We start from the raw sequence: 22,633 nt of genomic DNA on the forward strand, positions 1-22,633 counted from the left end.
AAAAATATCAAATAGTTTTAACCTTAAATTTCTTATAAAATAATCTCTAATAATTTATTGATTATTATTATTATTATTATTATTATTATTATTATTATTAATTACATAATAATATTATACCATGATTTTTTGTATTTTTTAGATAAAAATAATGATTTATTCATTAGATTCTTATATATGTATTTATATATATATATATATATAAGAATTTAATGAATAAATTTATCATTATTTTTGTTCAAAAAATACAAAAAATATAGTACAATATTATTATGCAATTAATAATAATTATTATTTTATTTTTGGACGGGGGACTATTATGTCTAACAGAGAGAAACGTTGGGGATTGATTTGTACATTAGTTTTTCTTGGGGACTAAAATGTCCGTTTTTAAAATCTTTGGGGACTGATCTGGGTAATTACACTGCCGGAAAATGAACTGGGGACTGATTTGTCTGCCGGAGTAAAACCTTGGGGATTAATCTGTGTATTAATTTTTCTTGGGGACTAAAATGTCGGATTCTAAAATCCTCAGGGACTGATTTGGGTAATTACTCAAACAAATATAATAACCAAATTGCGAATTCGATAAAACATAAAGACCAATAGAGTAATTAAACTTTTTTAAAATATAAAATAACAATAATCATATTATGTGTATACTAAATAATCTATCGCGAATCTGAGTTTCATTTCAGGGTCTGGCCAATGAGTTGCTGGCGAGTGAGTTGACCACTCGACCAACTCAATTTGGTTTAAAAAAAATACATGTATTTATAGACAAATATATAACAATTAATTTAGTGACTATTTTTTGTGGTTGGTGGTAACACTGCAGGTGAAAGTTCTGTTCGTTCCCTATCTAGTTGGAACCGAACGAGAACGCCAAGAAAGAGTAGAAGATCGGGGCCGCCAGAATGGTGCGGTTATGGCTGCTGGCTGGTTCTCAGATGGTCTGACACAAATTTAAATCCAAACAAATCATTTTATGGTTTCTCCAATTATAATGTGGGTTAGAAAAATTACTTGTGTTGTTATAATTGTCCTTACCTTATTGTTCTTCTATTATTCTTGTCTGAAGTTTCATCATTTCTTCATTACAAACAAGTGGAAAGAGATGGTGTGGACTTTTTGATTGGGCAGATTCTGAAAATGATAAAGAGGTTGATAAGACAGAATCTTGTGGTGCTGATTATGAAGTGAAGGTGAACTTTGATTGGAGGTTTCGGAGATTGGAAGAAGATGTCCAGATGCAAAAAGTGATTACCCAGTTGTTAGTATTAGTTGTATCTATATTGATAGTGTTGGTGGTTATCCTGTATTGTAGATGATAAAGAGTTGGTGGTAGATTTCCTGTGAACAATAAATGTAAAAAAAGCTCATGTTGATGAAATGAAAATGTTGTTTACTATGAAATTTTTGTCCTTTAAGATTGGAAAATGCATTTCGATCCCTCACCATGTAAATTCTATGACAATTAAATCCTTCCGTGGAATTGGTGCTCGAAACAGTAACGGACATTGTTGAGGTGGAGGGGTGGAGAGTGATGTGTCCGTTACGGTTGCTGAAGTGGATGGGGAACAAATTGGTCATTAATGACCAAAACGACGTTGTATGCATCCCCACTTTCATGCCCATCATCCCAGACCTTCTTCTTCTTCTTCTTCTTCTTCTTCTTCTTCTTCTTCTTCTTCTTCTTCTTCCATGGCAGTTTCATCGCGCCCTTTCTTCCTCTCTCGTCTCACAAAATAAGAGCCTTGTAAGCAACGAATAAATAAACCCATTGACTCAACTGAATCTTTCTAATTAAAATACCTCACTGAACTTTTCCAGTTTTTCCGGAACGAGAAGAAGATTCTCATGCTACATTTTTCATTAATTTAAAAGGTACAACTACTACCACTGCTACTTATTTATTGTTTCTCGTTCTGAACTTTTCTACTATTTAAAGCTTTTAATAGCAGCTGAGATAGTTTCTTTCGCTAAAAATATAATTAAGTTAAATTAAATATGTATGCAGTTAAAGTTGAAATCTTTATATGATGATCACAAAAATTTTTGTTGAATTTCTACTGAGTTCACTTGCTATGGCTTGTTAGTGCAGATTTGAGTTTTTGGGTATGAAAATTCTTTGTTATGGTACCACACCATGCTGCCAAGTGGTGCAGACAAAGTGGAAATTGGTTGAAAAGAACTTCAATTCACGCCAATCATGGTTTCCAAGCTTTGTAAATCATTGAATTTCTTGTTCCAATACCGTACCCAAAAGTGATTCCATGAGATTTCATCATAGGTCACTAAGTGTTCTAGAAGAGTCCAGAAGATTAAAGAGTTTCAGGGTTTATAGTGGAACTTCTGATGGCTATGTGATTGGTAGTGAAGATGAAATTGCAGGGATTGATGAACATGCTGCTTCTAAGATTCTAATTCCAGGATTACCAGATGGTTCAAATGGTGAATTTGGTGCTCCTATAAGTAGTTGTTTCTGGCAATGGAAACCTAAACTTAATGTATACTATGAGAAAGCTGGTTGTAAAAATATTGGTTCACCAAATGTTCTTTTTCTTCCTGGTTTTGGTGTTGGTTCGTTCTATTATGAGAAACAGCTTAAGGATTTGGGGCGTGATAATAAAGTGTGGGCATTGAATTTTCTAGGCCAAGGAATGTCCCTTGCTTTTGAAGACCCTGCCCCTAAAATTAAGGAAGGTAAAAGGGATATGGATAGGGATAGTACTTCTTCATGGGGTTTTGGAGAAGAAGGCACCCTGCTGCCGCAGCATCGTTTGCTTCAATCATGTTTGCTCCTTAGGCTGAAATATCTTTTGCTGAAGCTTTATCTAGGTAGCAGAATACTAAAACAATTATAACATTAAGAATTTAAATACTGCTATGGCTATGGATATGCATTTATGATTTATGGTTCAAACCTTGAGAATTTTGAGTGTTGTTTGCAATGTAGATGTAGAGAAAATGATGTGCTGATATGGCTGATGTATGGGAAAGAAGATCCATGGGTGAAGCCAATATGGGGAGTGCAAGTGAAGAAAGGGTGCGATGAAACTGCCATGGAAGAAGAGGTCTAGGATGATGGGCATGAAAGTGGGGATGCATACGGCGTCGTTTTGGTCATTAAGGATCAATTTGTCCTCCAACAATTTGTTTCCCATCCACTTCAACAACTGTAAGGACACATCACTTTCCACCTCTCCACCTCAGCAATCTCCGTTACCATTTCGAGCACCAATTCCACGGAAGGATTTAATTGTCACATAATTTACATGGTGAGGGATCGAAATGTATTTTCCAATCTTGAGGGATGAAAATGTCCGCGTTTTAAAAGATTAGGGACCTATTTGTCCTTTACCCTTATTGTTATTTATGTTTGTTCATGGAATGAACCAAAATCAGTAAATGATGAAGAAGGCAATAAAAGTGATTGAAAAATCACAAAGCATAGTGTATTAAGATAAACTTCATTGTTTGGTAAAAAACAGCAAATGACAAAGATAAAAGGCAACCAAAAAACATGAAGCTGCTATGAGTAGTTTTCTCAAAAGTAAGACATCACAAAAGAAGCATAAAGGATCACAATTTACCATCTAGTCATTGTTATTGAAAAAACCTAATTACACAAAACAGAACCCCTATACAGATTTATCTAAAGTCTTCAATTCTTTTTTCTTGGAGGCTTAAACATTAGAGTTGGGATGAACTTCATCAAATTGGCAAATTTTGTTGATGTTGCTAAAGACGCACCCTGCAAGGAATTCACTGTTGGAGAGGTTGCCGGTAGAGAGGATTTTCTTTTTGGTGACAACTTCGAAGGCCTTTTCATACTATGATCCTATATGAAAAAAAGTTGGTATTAAATATAATTGAGTAGTCCACTTAAATCATGAAAGTATAAATATATAAATATTAAGCTACCTGTTGAGAATCTTCTGCATCAGAAGCAGTTGGCTGAGATATCTCGATCTCTACAGGTTGTGAAACGGGATTGCTTTCCCCATCACCTTGGTCACCATCATTTTGGGGCTGCTCTTGCTGCTCAGGCGCAGGATGTCCTTCATCTTTTTTCTTCTTCTCAACCGCTTCGGCAGTAGCGGCAGCTGCAGCGGTAGCATCAACCACCCTCTTCTTTTTGCAGCCCCTCTTTGTATGTCCCTTTTCACCACAGAAGCTGCAGGTAAAGGTCTTCAACTGCCTTTTTAGATATACACCGTTTTCACTGTTACTCAACTAATTTGGATCAACTTTAGGCTTTTTAGTTCCTAAACCACTCTTCTCATCTGCATCCATCCTCCTCTTCATCTTGAGTTTTCCAGATTTTGTCTTGGTTTGGAGTCCTTGACACTGGTGGTGGCTGTGTGACTTTAGATGTGGTGGGAACTTTGGTTTTAGAGTGTGATGGTTGTGTTTGCCGTGGAGATGTCTTATTTTTGTTGTGGCTGAATTTGCAAGAACTATTGGATACAAAATTTCCTGTGGGAGCAACTATGAGTGCATACTAGTCTCATTGAGTGGAAGACTCACATTAGCATCTGTAGTAGTATTACACCCCTCTCCACCATTATCATCCAGATATATAACTGTGTTATCTCCCTCTAACTCCTCCGACACTGGCACTCCATGCGCGAAATACACATCAATCACCCCGTCATTTGTCCTAGCACAATTCACTATCTCTCTTATCTCTTTGTCACTGTTTACGTTTCTCAACTCATTATCCAAGCATTTTCTAGGAACATGCCACTAACAATGCTTTATGTTATTGTACCCAAACTCCTTATGGTAGTTTCGTAAGAAGAAGACATCTAAAGTATCAGTGTCTAGATCACCTAAACAGGCCTTGTTGTCTGAAGAATATACCATAATTCCTTCTGCATTTTTTTTGAAGTTACCCCCATGATGAAACATGATGTCCAACCTCTCTTCCATCTGCAAGAAATTCAAAATTTTCACTTAATACAAGCTGATTTTGTTGGCTCATTAATGCATTATAAAAAAAAACAAAATCAACACCACAACAACACATTTTTTCAATTCTACATATATCATTTATCATATCCATGTTTCATCCCTGTTTCATTCGAGTAAAATAGAGCAATCCCATAAAACTCCAACCAACCTTCAAACCATAGACACTACAATGACAACAAAACGAGTAAACCTCAACAACACTAACAACTTGCATATCATCAACCAACACTGTATTGAAAATCTAAGGAAAAAAAAGAAGGTTATCTTGAGTCTGATCACAATGTCGAAACCTTGTGTTTCTGATGGAGGAGGGGAACAATGAAAAGAACTTTCAATCAGATTACTTCTTCTCTCAACTTTTTCAACCCAGTAAATACAACTCTACCGTAATGCCATTGATGAAGAGATGAAGATGAAGCGAGAGGGTGGAAGAAGAAGAGACGAGTGAAGTGTTTGTATTGGAGAGAAAACTGTTTTTCATGTTAGATAACATCCAAACGGTATTGTTTTTTTTTTGCACTCAAGGGTGTCAAACCAAAACGACGACGTTTTGGAGCCCTCCAGCGTGGCAAAACATCGCCACATCAGCACTCCGGTGATGACTCATCACCATAAATATGTCCAGGGACCACTATGAGTGCTCGGAGTTCTATCTAGAGGACTACAATGGAAAAATTTGAGTCTTAAGAGCTGTATTGGGTATTTATGTGAATCTCAAGGACGACTATGAAGATTTACTCCAATATTGAGCAAGAAAATTTAGTATAAAAAATATTTTTTTACTCAAACATTATAAATGACTCACATACAAACTCCCATTCTAATCTTTATAATTTTTCTTTATTTATAGTGATTCACATCTTCAATGAATAATTAGAATTAAATCTAATTAAAAGTTTAGATTAAGTATCTAAAATTTTATTATAAATATCTAATCTATAACATTTTTTTAAATATTTTTTTTATTATTTTACCATACTTTTTGTATTTTTATATATATTCACACTCTTTTAAAATAATCTATCACTTTTTAGAATCTTTTAGAATTTTAAAGTCTTTCAAAACTTTTTAAAGTATTCTAAAACATTTTAAAATTATTCAAAACATTTTCAAATACTCTAAAATATTATACAAACACAGTTAAATATAACATTTTAAAATTGGTCATGACATAAAGCTAAAAAGTACATGACAATTTTGCCCTTAAAGAAAAAACAGAAGATTTGATTTTTTTTTTTTTTTGGTTACAATAGGAGATTTGAATTTGCTTTTAAACACAAGGGATTATTAATTGGATAAACCACCGAAAATATATTCGTTGACAAAAATACACTCAAATTTTGTTATTGGTAAAAATATTCTCAAATAATTTAAAAACCCAATAAAATACTAACATTAAATACATATTCTCAAAAGATATTTTAGAGGTTAAATTTTGATGTTTTGCTAGCATAGCATGATTAAAAAATAATATATTTTTATTCTTAAAATTTGGTGAATTTTACTAAGTAAATATATTTTTGTCAACAACCAATAATTTTAAAAAATCATAAAAATATATAATTAGCAAAAAATCACCAAAATTTAAAAATAAGAATATCTCATTTTTCTAATCATGCTTACAAAAAATCACATCAAAATTCAATCTTTAAGGCATTTTTTGAGGAATGCATATTTAATATTTGATATTTTTGTAGCGTTTTAAAATTATTTGAGGACATTTTTATCGATAAAAAAATTTGGGTGCATTTTGTCAACGAAAAAATTATTCGAGTACATTTTTGACAGTTTAGCCTTATTAATTTATTAGTTAAACTTAGCAATTAAACCCCAAAATGTTATTTTTGTAAATTTATGTGTAATATCTAATAATAATAAGATTGTTTTTAAGAATATAAAAGTGAGAAATTAGTCTCTAATTTTTCTAAACTGTTATATTAGATATATTATTTTTTAAAATAATAAAATAACAATAATTATGTTACATGTAAATAAAAAATTAGCTATCAAATAAGCTAATTGTATAAAATATATGTCAAAATACAAAATAAAAATTAAAAATAAATTAAATAATATATGTATTTAAACACAAATACATAGTAATTAATTTTTTATATGCATTTTGCATTTTTGTAATAGATTATTTTTTATTAATAAAATGTGTAAAATATGAAAATAATATGTATAAAAATATACATTATATGATAAATGATTTAGTAGTTAATTGTAGGAATAAAGATACAATTTGGTCCTTGTTCATTTTTACGAAAGACAACAGCCTTGTTAAAAAAAAAGAGACACTTCGGGCCTCAATTTTTTTATTTTAGGATAATACAATTTCTCTATTAAAAAAATATATTAAATAGTAACGAAAATTAGTTTTGTTGGGGTTTTATTTTTATTTTGCGGGGAATTTTAAACTCGCACAAATTGTTAATAAGATTATTTTTGAAAATTTTTTTTATCAGTAGTGGTTAAGTGGAGAAAGACCATTACTTAAAATGATATTGCAGAAAAAAATAATTGCACTACGAAAGCCTTTTAAAGGAAAAAAAATAGCATCGAACAAGAAATGAAATTAGATAACATTAATGTTGATGATATTTGTATTGGTGATGTTAATAGTGGAAAAGATAACGACGGTGATAAAATCTAGTTAAACAATAAAAATAGAGGTAGAAGTGATAATGATGAGGATGAAGAAGATAGTGGTAATAGTGGTTATAGTTGGTTATATTGTTGAAAAGAACTTTGTGGGATTTAGAACTCCACAAATTACAAATAAAACTCTCACAAAATTAATTTTCGTTACTATTCAACCGATATTTTATCATAAGGATGGCATTATCCTAAAATAAAAAAATTGAGTAATTGTAGACAAAGGCTGGATTGAGTCTTTACTCCTAATGGTAGCATTGAGTTATTGACCCAGCATACAATACCATGCAATGACTACTTACTAGTGTTAGACCTATACAACTAAATAAAAAACTACCAAAGTAGCCAAAAATAAGATACTCCTATGTCTAGGTTGCTGAGAGATGCAGGCAAAATTACCAGCCAAAATAAGTGCATTTGAGAATAACTATAGTTGTTCATATTGAAATTTCTGGTTATGTTGCAGTTAAGTGATTTTGTAATGGTGGTAGATGTGGCTGTTTTTTTTTTTTTTTTTATATTGCTGCAAGTTTTTTCTCTGTCTTTTGCTGCATCGAGTAAAGTATTAGGTCATCAAAATTGTGTACTCTTGATCAATCTAAACTCTAAAATATATAAAATACACCTATGTTTCAAACGATTCCTCTATGTTACACTTTGGACAAAGTATTAAATAGTGTGAATTTAAAACATTCCTATGTGGTTAGCTTTTTCTAGACACTACCATAAGTTTCAAAGTGAAATGAAAGAACATGAATAACAAATAAACAAAAAAGCAAAAACGTATTCATTGAGCACTTAATACATGAATGGGACCGTGCTTTACGTTTACCCCCAAAATTCTGTTAGTCATTTTCTATGGAAGAATAGTGAAGATAAAACGCATGTTAAATTAAACAAGCCAATAAAGTGTACGTCAAGCACTTAGCAGCATAGTCCGAGATATTATTCTCGAATATTTCAGCATTCATCACCTCATCAAAAGCTCTTCAATACCAGAATAACTTGCTTGACTTTTCCATCATAATATGGAGCCCTTAAACTAGATATAACAATGATAGCTCCATGCTGTTGATCCATATAATCTTAAATGGCCAAGAAAAAAATTAAAGAAGAATCAAATATAAAATTATGCCTACTTAAGAAAGGCATATTTAACATTTCAGTTTTAAACATTTATTTGTATCTAGATCTGTTCATAAATTTCCTTTTTTTTTTCTTTTAATTTCAGAGTGCAATAGCTTTCATCTTTTGTTATACATTCAGAAACGGGTTAAAAGAAAATGGAAGCTAGCAAGTTATGTCTTCATTTTGCTACGATACTTCTAGAGATCTAGGAAAAACAGGGCAAAGAAGAACAAAGAGACACAAGACTGTTAGGAAGTACCTAACAAAATAACGTTGAAAGTCATACATAAAAATGTAAAATTTACACCACCATAGCAACTATATCAACATGCTACAACGTTTCATTACCGATACAACAAAATATAAGATGAAAACAGAAAACTTAACGTGGTTCAATTAACCTACCATGATAGAAAGTCCTAGCTACGAGCACATATTCTATGAACAATTAAGAATTCAAGTGGCTAACACAAAGATCCTAACTGTAATCCCAACAAACAAAATACTGAAATACTTACTACTAAGACCAAACTGAATTGACAAATTAACAATTTGTTTACATGTTAAATCTCATATTGATGTGTGATATTCTGTGTAGACATGATAATGCAACCAAAGAAATATTGAAAAAGATAAAGCATTTAATATAACAGATTGGATTCAACTAGAGGAAGCTATATATATATTTGCACTTTCAAATGTTCCAGTTTTTCACATTCATAGTTGGAAGGGAAATCATAATTTAAAGCAAAGCCAAAATAAAATAAAATTCTCTAGAAGCTTCTTCCAGCTCAATTTGTCAATCCTACACTTTATTTACAACAGAATTAAGTGTCTTTGTCGTGCAGTCATTCTCTTCTAATTCTCTTTCCTTGTTTGGCATCTTTCTGAATCTGATGGCCTACAAAAAAGATCACCATTGCATTACACATGAAAAAAGAATAAAAGTTAAAATCCCTCGCCACAAGACTAGGCTTTAGGAAGCAAGACGGTGATCAATGATTTCCTAAGTATTGATAAATTCCAATTTCACCATCCATAGACAAAAGTCGCATTTGATTGGAACTTGATGCATAATGCATATTACTCATTACTTATTCATTAGTCACAATGCAATGAAAACTAACAGGAATAACTTGGTGCAAAGCATAGTAGAATAGTTACATACCGATTATCCGTATCCTTAATGTCAGTAGGGAGTGGCAAGAGACTCTCTGTATATACAGTAACGGTTTCACGGAAGGGAAACTGAAAAGGAAGTTTTTTAATATGCTCGAGGAGGTCTCTTCTGACATTATATATGAAGCACCCTACTTTACGAGAGAAAATAGAAGCTGTTCCAATAATATCACCATTACTGGATAAACACAAAGGCTGGAAGTTTCCACAAGGAATCTGATAGAGAGTCCAAGATGAATGCACTTTATATTCTTTCATCACCCATATGTGAGTGTTCCAGCAGTAGCTATCATTATTGGGATAATACTTATTGGGATAATACAGGGCTAGGCAGCCTCCTAGTAAGGCGAGACGTGGATAGGAGCATGCACTCATTACAAGTTGTTCCGGGGCAGATATCATTGAGAAAGCCCTCTCTTTCAGATCAAAGATAAGAATAGCATCCCTGTAAGCTTTAAGAGACAAAGGCAGCCAATGAATAGCACCATTCAAGAGCAACCCATGAGGTTGCCACTCCATAAGACCCAATGATTTGGGGAATGCAGCATCAAGATTAATCCATGAATTGGTTCTCAAGGAAAAGCAATCAAAGTGATAATGGTCATCCTTATCCTGCCAAGCTAAAATAACTAAGTACTCATCCTGTGAAACATCATAACCAAATCCATAGAGATGGAACTTCTTGGGAAGGCTAACGCCCTTGTGCTTACGACGAGAAACAATATGAGAGTAGGATAGTCTTTTATTGGATCCAGTCAGTGGGTTCCATACCACAAGAAAATTTAGGTTTCCATGTAAGAGAACATAGCCTCTGCAAGATCCCAGGACCTTAAAATCACAAACTAAGTTTTTATTCTTGAAAGGGGGATTCACCACTTTTATGCGTGAAGCATTATTGTCGTCAATAAATAGTGCCCAGTAAGACTCAGTGTAGTTTATTGTGAAGATGAATGCGTTGGTAGCTGCGGGAGAGTACTGAAAATGCAATTCCGCAAAGTGTGGATCGAAAATAAGAGAATACCAGAGCTTCGAAACGCACCTGAGGCGAACGAGATGTTTGGCCGGCACTCTCAGAAAGATTGTGTGAATCAGGTCATGAGGGAGGATGTCGTGAATGCTTTTCTGCTTCTTCTCCATGCTCGACGCCTCTTTGGCTTTGTTCTTCTATTTAGGTTAAAACTTAGGTGAATGCTATCGTGCTTGTAATGTGGTGTCTATTTATTAAAAAGGGTTAAAAGTTATTATTTTATTTAAAAGATATAAAAATAAATAATTTTTAAAAAATTAAAACTTATTACAAAAAGTAAGTTAGACAATATTTAGGCAAAAATTCATAGACACCATAGAATTGACCTAAAACTTAAGGAATTAAATGTTTGTTGGGCGCGGTTATTTTAATAAAAAAAGATTTTTTTTATGAAAAAAGATATATTTTTTATTTTTTTAATGTATATAGTAAATTTTTAATAATAAAAATAAAAATATTAAAAAAATAAAAAAATATTTTTTTAATAAGTTATAATTTATATTTTTTTTAAAAAATATTTTTTATATAATAAATAAAAAAATATTTTTATATTATTATATCCAAACGTAATTGATAGATAAAAAATTTTTTTTACCTAAGATATTCAAATATAAAATTACTTTATTTTTTTATAAGATCTTTTAAAAAAAATAACTAAAAAAAATCTTTTTTTAGAAATTCACCCAAACAAGTACTAATCCCAAATTGTTATTTTGTAAATTTATGGATAATAATAAAAAAAATTGGTTTTTTAGGAGATAAAAGTGAGAAATTAGTCTCTCATTTTTTAAACTTTTATATTAGATATATCGCTTTTCAAAAATGTAAAACAATAATAAGTATATTATGTATATACTAAAAATCAATTATTAAATTAATTATTTAAATAAAATATATATTAAAATATAAAATAAATATTAAAAAAGTTAAAAAATATGTGTATTTATATACAAATATGTTATAATTAATTTAGTGACTATTTTTTATATTGGATTAGCATTTTTGTTACACAAATTTAGCCTCTAATCTTTTTAAAATTATGGTGATTAATTTTTGTTTTTTTTTTAATTCTATTTATATTCTAAAATCATGTTCAAAATATGATATTATAACTTATATCTTTTTAGAGTGTGTTTGAGTAGTTCTAGTAAATACCTCTGATATGAAATTGTATGAGTATTATTAAGATATTAAAAAATTTTTAAAAATTATTTTTATCTTTTAGTATATTTGAAAAAATTTTAATAATAAAAATAAAAATATTTAAAAAATAAAAAATATTATTTTTTAGAAGTTATAGTTCATGTGTAAAAAATTTTTGTACTTTATTTATGTACAGAATATTTTAAAAAGGCAATACTGAATTTCTCCTTGCACACTTTTAGCACATTGAAAATTAACCAGAAAACTGAAATAGAAATCTTGAATTAAAAATCTACAGCTTATAAATTCAAAAATCAATGAAAGAATATTATAGAGAATACATGCAAATTGACCATTTTAAAGTGCAGTTCACATCACAAATCTCATACGGAGATGTGATATTCTGTTTAGAAAATATACCAACTATTACATTGTTTCTACCAACCACAACATAGAATAAAAAGGCAATTAATTATGTAAACCCTTTATAATCATCTAAACAGACGGGTTAGTACTAAGAAAACAAAATCAGTAACTTAATGATGGATAACTCATGAATCATGATAATGCAGCAAAAGAAAAAAAATTACACAGATAAAAAATAAAAAGCAAAGGAAAATTTTCAACATATATAGAAGACGAAAAATAAAACAGATAATATAAGAAATATTACTATCAGATTAAACTCAAGATGTATTGGATTAACAAGATGTTAAACTCTATTTTCAATTTTCAGATGTTCTTGAGTTATTTTCCCTTCATATTTGGAAAGAAGATCATAATTCAAAGCAAAACTTGAGTTTCTTGAAGCTTCTTCCCACTCAACTTGCGAACCCTTAGTTTTATTTACAGCAAAATCACATGTCTAAATTGTTCAATTGAATGTTAGCTCCTGATTCTCTTTCTCTTATTTATGGCATCACTTGTGCATGCTGCTAAATCTAAGTGTTAACTGGAGGTAGTAATCAATGAGAAAAGTACATTTATGTATAGTAATAGCCAGTTCAGCACAATATAGCCTATGAAAGATTTTCATGGCTAAAATTTCTGATGCTAATTCTGCTTCTCCTCGAAAGCTATTCACTATGTATTTTACTCCCAATAGTTTAAAAGTAAATTAGATACAAGATTAATTAAATAAGCACACATTGCTCTATAAAAGAGAGGCAAACAGGAATTTTATAAGAGACTCCACACTTTGCATCTTAAGTACATTTAAAAAGTTTTGGATTGGGTTCATAAGATTTTGACATGATAAAATCTGAAGCTAAATTAACATAAGACAACAAAATGAATAAATGAAGAAAAAAGTACTTCATCTTTATATCAACTATGAGAGTGCATGCAAAACTATTTATAGGAGTACTTATCCTTTCAAAACATATTCAAATAAGCCCCTCTGCCACCAATGTCGATAACTGGTTTGACATACAAGGTGCAGCAAGTTTATATAGTCAAAATAAAACAACCCTCATATATACTGTCATTTTTTGTTTCTGGGTTTGCCATCATTTGCTGGTGAACTTCTAAAAATAACCACGCTAAAGATAAAGATTAAAAGAAGAAGTATATCGTGTAATCTGCAAAATAAATCCTATAAAGTTTTGCATAACCAACCAAGAAATATTACTATTAGATTTGATTCAAAAGATATATTGGATTTAAAAAGAGACTAAACTTCATTCGCACTTTTCAAATGTTCTCCTCAAGTGGCAAGTTGTTCACTTGTATGTTGGCTCCTCATTCTCTTTATCTATTTGAATCTTTGGTGATGCTAAACTTGATGGTGAACTTGATAGCCTGCAAAAACGCAACTTATTAACCCGATAGGAAGCAAGACAATGATTAATGATTCCCTAAGCATTGATAAATTCAAATTTCAATATCCATGGACTAAAGTGACATTTGATTACAACTTGATGCATAATGCATATTACACATTACTTGTTCATTAATCACAATGCAATGCAAACTAACAGAAATAGCTTGGTGGAAAGCATATAGGAGAATAGTTACATACAGTTTTCCTTCCTTTTCTTATGTGCATAAGTAAGGTTAAACAGATATGTATGAAATATGTTGATTTGGTTTGTAAAAACATAAAAAATTTTAAGAAAATTCAATGTATATGTAACACCTAGTTCAGGTAAGCACCTCTGCCTCTACATCAATTCTCTGGTCAGTTATCAAAACTTTTTTACTAATAATTTTATCAATCACATATTAATTACTTATATGACATTAAAATAAATCTTCTGAGTCTTATTTTATTATAATGTACCTAATAATATTACAAAAGATACACATAAGCTAAAAGTTATTTATGGTGTTGCCAAAAGTAACATCTTAATCCAAAGTATACAATCAATGAAAAAAAGTATATTTATGTATAACACTCAGCATAATATCGAAGCATACCTCACCACAAGACTAGAGCGTAGGAAGCAAGACGGCTATTAATGATTCCCCTAGCATTTGATACATCAAGTTTCACCATAAATAGTCAAATCTCACATCTGAATGTAACTTGATGCATAATGCATCTTGCTCGGTACTTTTACATTAATCACAAAGTATACTTTAGGAGAAAAAACAAAATAATCTCCTACTTATTATATCCAACTAGACTTCACAGCTATATACCTTGTGCACAATTCTGTTCTGGCCTCTCCTTCGACAAGAGACAAAATAAAAAGACCTCCTACTTTTCACTCAAAGCAACTCTACAGAATCCAAAAATTCCATCAAGTTCTAAAATTACTCAAGTAAAGTTAAAAGAGACCTAAATTCAACCTCTTCTTCTCTAAGTCACTGATATCCATCATAAACTAAATTTTTTGCAAATTTTTTATAATTACTTTCTTGATTAGTAATATTAACTTGTATTCTAAGAGTACATATTAGCTAAATTCAGCTATTTAACCTTTTTAGCAATTAGACATCAAACTTTTAGATACCATAACAAACACCTGGTCAATAATATAACTTTGAAAGTAGCAAAAAGGTTACATCCAAAAAAGTTAAGTCGTTATGCATTATGCATAGATGGAACCTTAAATACTCGGTCATGAATCCTAGACTGCTTGATCTTGGCGAATAAAATCAGTTAGAAAACGACATTCACACACTATTGTCTGAATTAAGTCATCATATTTACAAAAGGTGGAGAAAAAAAGAAACTTCTTCAACATGTAGAAGTCCAGACTGTAGTGTAAATAAATATTTTTTCTATCACAATAATGCAACTTGTGCGTAAATAATACATAAAATTACGTAGACACATGAATCATGATGTGCAACTTTGGGATAAAGTAAGGCAATGGAGAATGACTCAAATATTTAATAAGACTAACGACTTGTGAATGACTTACAACACAAACTCCATTCATGCGACTTTAGAATTTTAACATTGGCAAAAGCTTTTCTATCAAGCATAGTTTCTTAGTTCACTGTTTGAATAACTATGCCATCACAACTGTAAGATCCACTAAAACTTGGTCTCATGGCAGATCATGATGCAGAATCTTCCTCCTCACATTTCATATATGATGTTTTTTTGAGCTTTAGAGGCTTCACCCGATACGGATTCACGGATCGCCTCTATCATGCTTTGTGTGAGAGAGGAATCACCACCTTCAGAGATGATGAGAACCTCAGAGTTGGTGATAGAATCAGAGATACTCTTCTTGAAGCCATTGAAAGATCCAGGTATCACCTCACTGAAAACTGAAAATAACTAACTGGTTACATCATCATCACCTAACTGCTAACTAGTTTAACTAACTAATTAATTTACTCATGGATCATAATAACAGGATGTCTATTGCTGTGCTGTGTAAGGACTATGCTTCTTCCACATGGTGTTTGGATGAACTAGTACAGATCATGAAGTGCTGGAATAATGGAAAACATCAACCAGTTTTACCAATCTTTTATCTAGTGGAACCATCAGATGTGAGGCACCAGAGGAACCAATATGAAAAAGACATGATGAAGCATGAAGACAGATATGGCAAAGACTCCCATGATATAAAAGCATGGAGGTCGGCTTTGCGTGAAGTGGCCGATCTAAGTGGAGTGACTTGTACAGTGAAGAGGTGAGAAACCTTTAGTTCATGAAGTAACCTTAATGTTTTAGTGTTAGCTTCTGTTTTCACAGCTTCTTTACAAGATTTTGAGCATTTATAGTAACTTTGCTTCATTTTGTGATGGTGTGTGTATGTATTTCTTTATATAGAATGAGTACATATTGAAGAGGTATTTCTTGCAGCTATGAAGGAGAGATTATCAAGAAAATTGTTCAAGAGGTCTCGGAAAAGCTTCCTCCTGAACCACTATACATTAAGCATCCAATTGGCTTTGATTCTCACTTTGAAGCAGTGGAATCACTTTGGAATATTGAATCCGACAATACCATTAGCCTGCTGGTCATTTATGGAGATGGTAACAAGACCACATTTGTTGGAGAGTTGTTTAACAAGTTCAGGCATCAATTTGAAGCTGCAAGTTTTCTTGACAAAGTGTCTGAAAAATCAGCAAGAAGCGGCCTCGAAAATCTCCAAAAGATACTTGTGTATGAGATGGGTGCGCATAAAAGACCTACGCGGGGAAGCACATTAACAGGATCTTCTGATATAAAACAAAGTCTCCGCGGTAAAAGAGTCCTTCTGGTTCTTGATGATGTTGCTACTACAGAACAGTTGCACTCATTGGTAGGAAGAAGTGATTGGTTTCATCCTGGAAGCAGAATTGTTATAACAACAAGAGATGTCAGTTTCCTAAATAATCAAGTGTTAGATGGATTCAAGATTGAGAAATATTGCATTAACGAAGGTGAATTTGAAGGAATGGGAGGTGCTAGATCCAATCAGAAGCAAGATAAGGTCGTTGAGGAAGATATGGTGGGCTTTGTAAATATCTTTAATTGTATAATTGAGCAGTTGAAGGAAAATAAGTCATATCTTAATGTTATCTCCGTGATAGGCATGGGAGGTTTGGGTAAGACTACCCTTGTTAAAAATATTTACAACAACAATGAGGTGAAGAAGTTGTTCTCTTATTGTGTCTGGGTTACTGTTTCTAAGGACTACAAAGCCAAGGAGCTTTTTCAAAGCCTTCTACAAGGTTTTGGGTTTTCCGAGCCTAATATAGACGAAGACTATCAAAAGAGCATTCTCCAAAACTTCTTAGAGAAGAAGTATTTGATAGTACTTGACGACATATGGAAGCCTGAAGTTTGGGATGAAATAAAATGCTTATTTCCGGATAACAAAAATGGTAGTGCAATAGTGATAACTAGCCGGAATGATGGCGTGGCAAACTATACAGGATCAAAGTCCTACTACCCTCCATTGCTAGATGAAGATGAAAGTTGGAAATTATTCTGCAAGAAGGTGTTTAAGGAAAGGAAGTGTCCTTCTGTTTTAGAACATATGGGTAGATTAATGGTCGAAAAGTGTCGAGGTTTACCGCTTGCTATTGTAACCTTAGCAGGAGTTGTTGCTAAGAAGAGGAGAGAAACAGTTGAGTGGAGAAGAATCGTGCGCAACGTTCTTTGGTACGTTGACAAAGATGATGGCAGAGTAACAAATGTGTTAAAGCTCAGTTATGACAGTTTACCTCAAAGATTGAAGTCTTGTTTTCTATTTTTGGGGGTGTATCCCGAAGATTATAAAATTAATGTGAAACGATTGAAACTGTTATGGATTGCTGAAGGATTAATACAACCGCCAAAAATAGGAATATCAGATGGTCCAGAAGTAGAAGATATTGCTGAAGAGTACTTGAATGAGTTGGTGGAACGTAGCTTGGTGATGGTGGTAGAAAGAAGGAGTGAGGGAGGGGTCAAAAGCTGCTGGATTCATGACCTTCTCCTTGATCTTTGCATATCAGAGAGTAGAGCTGATAAAGAAATAGAGATCTGCACGGAGAAGAACATTAGTTCCTTGGGCAATGCTAAATCTTGTAGATTGTCTCTTCGAGGCAATTATATGGTTTCACTTAAGCAGTCCGATCACTTCAGAATCCATTCTTTAATCTGCAACTTTGGATGGATACATGACATAAGTCTACCGAGTTTCCCTTTAGCTCGCATTGTGGACCTTGGATATGGTACTCTTCATTCATCAATGGCCCGGGATTTGGAGATGTTTATCTATTTAAGATACTTGAGACTAAGCAAGAGTTACTACCAATCAGACGAGGTTGTTCCAATCTGCTCCCTTCCAAATCTAGAAACTCTAATTATTGAAAATATTGCTCTATATGGTCATGAAGATGACTATAGTAAGACTACTTATACTCTCCCACATGAAATATGGAGGCTCAAGAAACTGAGACATCTTGAAGGGAGGCTATGCATGACGAGTAACACGATTCCAACGGACATCCCCGGAGAAGACTGTTTGCCGAATCTCCAAACCCTCCAAGTTGTCACTCTTGAAGAAGGATTGACAGTATCCTCCATTGTTAATGGGAGATTCCCCAAGCTTAGAAAATTGGGTTTGCGGTGGAATAGCGAAAGTAAATATACAGAGCATCAATTATTACAAGGCTTGCATCACCTGGAAAATCTAGAAAAACTAAAACTGGTGGACTTTGAGGAATTACCATTAAAAGCCTGTGAATTTCCTTCCAGTATTGCCAAGATAAACTTAATGTTATCAGATGAGGAGCTTCCATGGTTTGGGGAATTCAACTACAGTTGCTTGAATACTCTGGGAGACCTCATCAGCCTCCGTGTTCTGAAAGTAACCATGCAAGGTTTGAGCAGTGGTGACTCTCTTCGCCTTGCTGCTGGAAGCTTCCGAAATCTTGAAGTGCTTCATTTGGCAGAGAAGAATTTCAAAGAATGGATATTAGAGAAAGGTGCAATGCCATCTCTCCAGCATCTGATCATCGAATTCTGCAACTTGGATGAGCTTCCAGAGCAACTGTGGTCCTTGACTAACTTGCAAGTTGTGCATGTTGTTGCCCCAAAGCCAGCATTGAGAAATAGCCTCGAACGTGTTAAGCCTAAGAATGGTTGTAAGCTCATCATAGAAACACTCGACCAGTATCTTGGGTAAGTCATTTTTCCTTTCTTAATCCACAGCTGTCTTATTATTTGTCAGTCTACTGCATTTCTAGGAGAAATTTCTATCTTTCCTATGTTTATTAAAAGTTGAAGGTATTTTCCCCTTCCTCTCTGTCACTCAGTCACACACACACATCATGAATTAATTCACTGTTTTCATTCAATCGCAAAATTCTTTAAGCTTTTCCTCGCATTTTATTGTCTAGGATAGACTTTGTTCTTTGTTTCAAAAGGTTACTTTAATTGCGTCTAATTACTAGATCTTGATATTGATTTTGACTGTACATGATTACTGTCATGTCTTATACCACTGAATAAGAAACTACCGTTAACTTGTTCCCATTGGCATACGGCATACTTGCGGCTTCCTTATCCACACCTTTTTCCCACTGTTGAATTTGACCTATCTTTTAATATATGGTACTCTGATGTGATATAGTAAGCATGATTTCCTTTTCAAATATGGTAAAAATGTCATACATTTTATTATAATCACCACTACAGAGATTGAGATAAAGTGCTGTTGTATATCTCTCTTTTATAGAGATTTAATATTACTTTATTTTTATTCAATTCTGTTTTGAATTTGCATTAAGCAAATCCTGAAATATTGCTAGTTGCTCTAGTCTGATCTATTTGTAATCGATTGCAAGTTTCTTTTACATGTTAGTTTAAGTCTAGCAGGTTGATATAAGAATCTTATTGTTATCTATCTATCTATCTATCTATCTATTAACATCTAAATAATTTATGCAGAAGCTTAACTAAACGAAGCTATCAAGTCCCACCATCAAGCCCAGAAACTCCCACATCCAACTGAAGTTGAAGTGAATAGGTAGAAGCTTTTCAATCTTCTCACATTTTTATTCATTATTTTCTCTCGATGTCTCGAATTTATATTACTCAGTAGATACATCCATGAACTAGGCAGAGCTATCAAGTCTAATCACAAGCATATGCCAGGTTTTAACTTCACATTTCAAACATATATGTGGAGAATGGTCCTGCAAGACTATTACATTGTTTCCACCAACCATCAATGCATTGAAGAAAAGGCAATTAGCTATGATGTAAGCTTTTTGGAATCATTTAAACAGAGGAATCAGTATTGAAAGAACCGAATCTAATGATAGATCAGTCAAAGATAATGCAACAAAGTAAATATTGCACGGTGATAAAACATAAAGAAACAAATGTAAAACTTCAACTGCATATATAGGGCTATTATATATAATTCAAATTCAAAAGGCATTGAATTTAACAAGAGCAAACTCAATTGCATTTTCAAATTTTTGAGTTTTCCCCAATCATAGTTGGAAGGGAAATCATACTTTAAAGTTTAAAGCAAAAGCAGAATAGAACAAGAGTTTTGAGAAGCTTCTTTCCAGCACAACTTGCCAATCCTACACTTCATTTACAACAGAATCAAGTGTCCAAGTTGTTCCCATGTTAGCTCCTAATTCCCTCCCTTGTTTGACCTCTTTGTGATTCTGACTGAGTGCATAAAAGACCAACCAGTAAGACTCACCGGATTAGACATGAAAGAAGAAATAATCTTAACCTTAAAGAACCTCAATTGGAGACGTGATAATAAGAAGCTAGACACGGTTTAATGGACTTCAAGGTCACCATCAATGGTCAAAACTCACGTTTAGTTGCAACTTAATAATCCATTAAGCTCATTTTGTTTCAATCAATCATAACACAAGCACAAATAACAGCAACAAAATGGCCTAAAGCACACATTACATACCCTTTTTCCTCTTCTTCTTCTTGATGTTGCTAGGGACTGCCATGAGACAGTCCACATGTACAATGGACCTTATGTGGTTGGAAGGCTCACCATAAAGATATTGAACATGTTTGAGCAGCTCTCCTCTGACATTATATATATAGAACCCTACTTCACCATCTGAAGGATAACATCTTCCAATAATATCCCCATTAGCAGATAAGCACAGAGGCTTAAAGAGTTCAAGAGGAATCTCATAGACAGTCCAAGACGACTCCACTTTATATTCTTTCATCACCCATACCTCAGTTGTATTCTCTCCTGCTGTATTCTCTCCATACAAATAGAAGGCTAGGCATCCTCCTAGCAGGACGAGACGGGGTTTAAATAGGTGTTGCCCGCATATCGTGGAGAAACTTCTTTTCTTCAGATCAAAGATAAGAATGTCAATACAGTACTCATAAGTAGACCAATGAATAGCCCCGTTACAGAACAACCCCTTAGGTTTCCAATTATCCCAGGACGATGATTTGGGAAGTGCAGCATCAAGACTAATCCATGAATTGCTTCTCAAATAACACATATCAAAATGGTTTTCGCCATCTTTACCCTTATAGGCTACAACTACTACATAATCATCTTGTGACGCATCGTACCCAAAGCCATATAGAAGCGCATCATGGAGAAAGCAGAAGACCTTAACAAGACGATCATAAACTCTACCATTTGTTGCGGCATTAACCATATGAGAGTATGAGATTCTTTTGCAGGAATCAGTGAGTGGATTCCATAAGATAAGAAACTGTGGTTCGCGGTGTAAGAGTACGAATCCTCTGCAGGAACCAAGAAGATGGAAATCAGAAGGTGGCTTCTTCATGAAAGGAAGAGAGAGGGCTATTGCATCAACGCCATCATTATCATCTTGAAGCAGTGCATCGAGGTCAACTGAATAAGCGTGAGAATTGTCTTGGAGGAAGAGGCATGTATGAGAGGGTGCGAGAGAGAGGTCAAGATGGGATTTTGCGAAATTGGGATCGGAAATGAGAGTATTCCATAGCTTGGAAACGCACCTGATGCACGCAAGGTGTTTGATGGGAACCCTCAGTAAGATTGCTCGTATCAGCTCCGGAGAAAGGAGATCGTTGAAGCTCTTGAGCTTCTTCTTCTCCATGCTCGACTGCTTCATTGCTATTGGTCCAATGTTAGGGTTTTTGGCAAGGAAGAAGATTCATATGCCCATTCCATCAATCCGTTTAAAAAGACGAGCATTTTCCCGCGTTTTTTTCCCCCTCTTTTCGGTTCCTGGAAATAAAGCAACTTTGGAAACAGTTATTTTAGAAAAATGGGGAAGCAATTCAATTTTACAGCAACCATAATTTTTTTTCTTTTTTGAGTTATTGTTGAGTTTGGTCAAAGGTTTCAACCAATGAACAACAAATCTTAATACAAGGATTAATGTGATTTCATAATAAGCATTTGCTGAATTCAAGTTTACCATCAAAACTTAATAGTAATCAATTTGGGTTGGTCGAGTGATCAACTCACTCGTTCACTTAGGCAAGTATTAGTGATTCGAATCCTGCTTTGTGTATACAGGAACCTATTGACCAGCAGCAGACGCTTAAATATAGCTCCAATTCGCGACGGATTAGTCATTGGCCTGTCGTATTGGGGGATAGCGTAGAAACGAAAAAGATCAAAGCTCATTAGT

The 22,633-nt window shown here is 33.2% G+C and overlaps 3 protein-coding genes and 1 pseudogene across 4 annotated transcripts; 2 read left to right on the forward strand and 2 right to left on the reverse strand.

Annotated features, from left to right (window-relative positions):
• Positions 1 to 708: 708 nt before the first annotated feature.
• LOC130975918 (pheophytinase, chloroplastic-like) lies at positions 709 to 3,083 on the forward strand (annotated as a pseudogene).
• A 6,337-nt stretch (positions 3,084 to 9,420) lies between these two features.
• LOC130976171 (F-box protein CPR1-like) lies at positions 9,421 to 11,119 on the reverse strand. Its single transcript, XM_057900946.1, has 2 exons — positions 9,935 to 11,119; positions 9,421 to 9,667 (listed from the first exon to the last, which is right to left on the reverse strand). Exons 1-2 carry the CDS (start codon positions 11,080 to 11,082, stop codon positions 9,625 to 9,627), a joined length of 1,191 nt encoding a protein of 396 aa, XP_057756929.1. The 5' UTR covers positions 11,083 to 11,119; the 3' UTR covers positions 9,421 to 9,624.
• A 2,770-nt stretch (positions 11,120 to 13,889) lies between these two features.
• LOC130975919 (F-box/kelch-repeat protein At3g23880-like) lies at positions 13,890 to 22,108 on the reverse strand. The gene is made up of 2 exons (XM_057900635.1): positions 20,944 to 22,108; positions 13,890 to 13,915 (listed from the first exon to the last, which is right to left on the reverse strand). The coding sequence occupies exons 1-2, from the start codon at positions 22,106 to 22,108 to the stop codon at positions 13,890 to 13,892; spliced, it is 1,191 nt and encodes a 396-aa protein (XP_057756618.1).
• LOC130977161 (probable disease resistance RPP8-like protein 2) lies at positions 15,525 to 20,411 on the forward strand. Of its 2 annotated transcripts, XM_057902190.1 has the most exons (5): positions 15,525 to 15,823; positions 15,931 to 16,212; positions 16,386 to 19,178; positions 19,947 to 20,025; positions 20,154 to 20,411. In XM_057902190.1, the coding sequence occupies exons 1-4, from the start codon at positions 15,618 to 15,620 to the stop codon at positions 20,008 to 20,010; spliced, it is 3,345 nt and encodes a 1,114-aa protein (XP_057758173.1). In that variant the 5' UTR covers positions 15,525 to 15,617; the 3' UTR covers positions 20,011 to 20,025; positions 20,154 to 20,411. The 2 variants fall into 2 exon arrangements, with proteins under 2 accessions (XP_057758173.1, XP_057758172.1); XM_057902189.1 differs by having other exon boundaries at positions 19,947 to 20,411.
• Positions 22,109 to 22,633: the final 525 nt, after the last annotated feature.

The sequence above is a fragment of the Arachis stenosperma genome, chromosome 4 (genome assembly GCF_014773155.1).
Source record: "Arachis stenosperma cultivar V10309 chromosome 4, arast.V10309.gnm1.PFL2, whole genome shotgun sequence".
Classification (NCBI taxonomy): Eukaryota; Viridiplantae; Streptophyta; class Magnoliopsida; order Fabales; family Fabaceae; genus Arachis; species Arachis stenosperma.